The 3,016-nt window shown below is 36.9% G+C and overlaps 1 protein-coding gene across 1 annotated transcript in view; it reads right to left on the bottom strand.

The window, feature by feature from the left end:
- LOC106521352 (alpha-tectorin) overlaps positions 1-3,016 on the bottom strand; it is a 45,802-nt gene that overhangs the window by 13,993 nt on the left and 28,793 nt on the right. Inside the window, exons 29-32 of the mRNA XM_014013886.1 lie at positions 1,154-1,269; positions 761-1,039; positions 518-613; positions 249-399 (exon numbers count right to left, since the gene is read on the bottom strand). Coding sequence (XP_013869340.1) covers positions 249-399; positions 518-613; positions 761-1,039; positions 1,154-1,269 — 642 coding nt within the window. The remainder of the gene's footprint in view (positions 1-248; positions 400-517; positions 614-760; positions 1,040-1,153; positions 1,270-3,016) is intronic.

The raw sequence follows: 3,016 nt of genomic DNA, 5'->3' as shown, positions 1-3,016 counted from the left end.
GATGGATGGATGGATGGATGGATGGATGGATGGATGGACGGATGGATGGATGGGTGGATGGATGGATGGACGGATGGATGGATGGAGAAGTATGAAAAAAATTCAGTAAGTTATAAAACGGAGGAGCTTCTTTTATTGGCTTCACTGTTTTACAGTGAAACAAACTGAGCTTTAGTTGTAATTTTAACAGTTTCATAATGTGTACATTAATATGATAAAGTTATTTTTGACTCAATGACTTGTCTTACCTGCTGGCCCCTGATCTACACGGAAAACCCACCGACCAGGTACGTTGACGTTACTGCCGTGGCTGAAAAYTGAGTTGTTGCCAGTTGCATTCCTTGAGAATGAGCCAGGGAGGGTGACGTATTGAGTGGAATTAACTGTGTCATATCCAGCCTAAAATTATGACACACAGTTAAAATTTATTTTATCACATACATTATTTTACGCTCTCATAAAAATGGCAGTTAAAGCTTATTTTAAAATGAACAGCTATAATTTAAATGCCTCTGACCTGTACATTCCTTAATGTAGAATCTAGATAACCATAATTTAACATCACAAATGAGAATTTGCCATCAGAAGCCAAGACTGCCTGAAATGTTGTTCGCTGGCAAAAAAAATAATAAAATAAGTTAATTAATCAAATAAATAAATCTTTGTGAATACATCATAAGTAAAAAGAAAAAAGATAAAAGCTGTATTGTTTGATGTGACAACATGGCTTCTATATCAATAGAAAAACAAAATCACTTACTGATCCAGGGTCTTCGAAATAGGCAACACCGTACCATGTTGCAATAAAGATCCATTTGGCTTTAAAGTCAAGTTCTGGGAAGTATTCATCAATGTCCTGTGTCACTTGTTGGAGTAAATGGCCACTGGTGAACTGAGCATAATAGATGTCMCCGTTGATTTGATTATTTAAGTCTGTCCAGAGCGCAGCAATGATGTCTCTGGTTCCATTCATTGGAAACTGTTGAGGAATATAACTAGACCATGGTGTGTTAAAAGTCAGGTGACCATTATGGTTTACCTTCGATAAAATAAAAAAAATCAGAAGTTAGTATTTTCTTAAATTGATTTTAATCTTTTTTTATTTAAACACTTGTAACAATAAAATAAATTTAAAGACAAACACAAAACATACATATATCTGAGTGTAAGGATGTCCAAAATAAACAAAGGGGTTCAGGAGCAGAATCTGAGGGGAGCTTCCATCGTTTGAATGAGAGCTTGTATTTCCAACAACTTCATAGAGAGGTCCTACAAAAACAAGAAACATCACTTGTTTAGGATTATAGTTTTAGATCATCACAGCAAGCTATTCTTATCATCTGCTGTCAAAGGCTAAGTGGTTATCGTCTTCCTCAGGTTGTGCATTTTTCTGTACCATTAGCAAAAGAGCTGTGTTGATATCTACAATTAATTCACTTTTGGAGTTGATGTGATGATTACCACAGCAGCATGATCTTAGTAAAACAACAAAAATGGCTTCTAAAATTATATAGTCTATCAGTTGTACAAATACAAAGCTAAAATCAGGTGACATTGTAGCTGAAGCTGATGCCCAGCTCATATCTGAGACAGCTGGTTCAGATGGTATCAGTCCATTAAATGGACGTTATTAGTGGTTATCAGTCCCATAGAATGGCTTCAGACTTGTGCTGTCTAGCAGGTTATCAGTCCCATAGAATGGTTTCAGACTGTCCGGACAGTGCCCCCTAGTGGGTTACCAGTGCCACTTATGTTGGAACGCAACAATCTGCTACCGCCGGAGTCCGGTCTACTTTATCGTTGCCCATGTCATTTTCTCTAAAATTAACTTTAGTGGCTTCATGCCTCATATTAACCAGATTGCATAAAAAACCTTAGTGGCTTTATGTCTCATATTAACCAGATTGCATAAAAACCCTTGGTGGTTTTATGCCTCATATTAACCAGATTGCATAAAAAACCTTAGTGGTTTTATGCCTCATATTAACCAGATTGCATAAAAAACCTTAGTGGTTTTATGCCTCCTACTAACCAGCTGACAGTCTGAAGCCATTCTATGGGACGGAGAACCCACTAGGCGGCACAGTCGGGATAGTCTGAAGCCATTCTATGGAACTGATAACGACTAGTAACGTCCATTTAATGGATGATAACATCCAAAGTGGGTGTCTGAGAGCTAAATGTTTGAGCAAAATCAGAGTTTGAAAGTATGCCATAGTGAAATGAACTTTGGCAGTTTTTAACTAAACTAACTAAAATGTGGTGAGGCACTGTCACTGCAACACATTGCATGTAGTTGTTATGCCAAAGGTTTCAAGGCATACTTTTACATACCTTGTGTACTGTATGTACCTAAAAACAGTTTTTGTATTCAAAACAGTTTGTTTTAAAAGATTTGATACATTTAAAATTGGTTTGCATCACAAACCGTCCTTTAAACATTTTGTGGAAAAATCTGGAGAAATCATAAAAGTTTACAGTTAGTGAGCARCAACATAAAAATACCACTTTATAAACTCAAACTTCCTGTGACCTGTTCAAACTTTGAATGATGTTTCCTGAGTAATAAAGCACTAAAGAAAAACAAATTCTTTCATGTTCTTTGCCAAAACTTTTCCAGTGTTTTGCAGCAGCTTTTCCATGCATCCAGTGGAGCATGGACCACTACCTAATGTCAAAGCACACCATTCCTGAATGAGTTGCACATTACAGTGTGACATTGAAATATTTTATTTCAAAGCTGCATGACAAAGCACAGGACATTTTATAACTGCATGGTAAAAAAATATTTTAATGCTAATGCACTAGCACTTAATAAGCTAAAAGAGTTGTTGAGTGTACAGTAAAGTCAATATTAATGGCTTTACTTTTTTACAGTAGAACATAAATGGAGCTTAAGCTCTTGTAAGAAAGTGTGCTGTTACCTTGCAGCCAAAGCGTGCGCGCGCGCACGCACACACACACACACACACACACACACACACACACACACACACACACACACACACACACACAC

This window comes from Austrofundulus limnaeus, unplaced genomic scaffold (genome assembly GCF_001266775.1).
Source record: "Austrofundulus limnaeus strain Quisiro unplaced genomic scaffold, Austrofundulus_limnaeus-1.0 Scaffold108, whole genome shotgun sequence".
Classification (NCBI taxonomy): Eukaryota; Metazoa; Chordata; class Actinopteri; order Cyprinodontiformes; family Rivulidae; genus Austrofundulus; species Austrofundulus limnaeus.
Note: the sequence above shows the minus strand (reverse complement) of the source record. Positions and strands in the feature narration are given on the sequence as shown.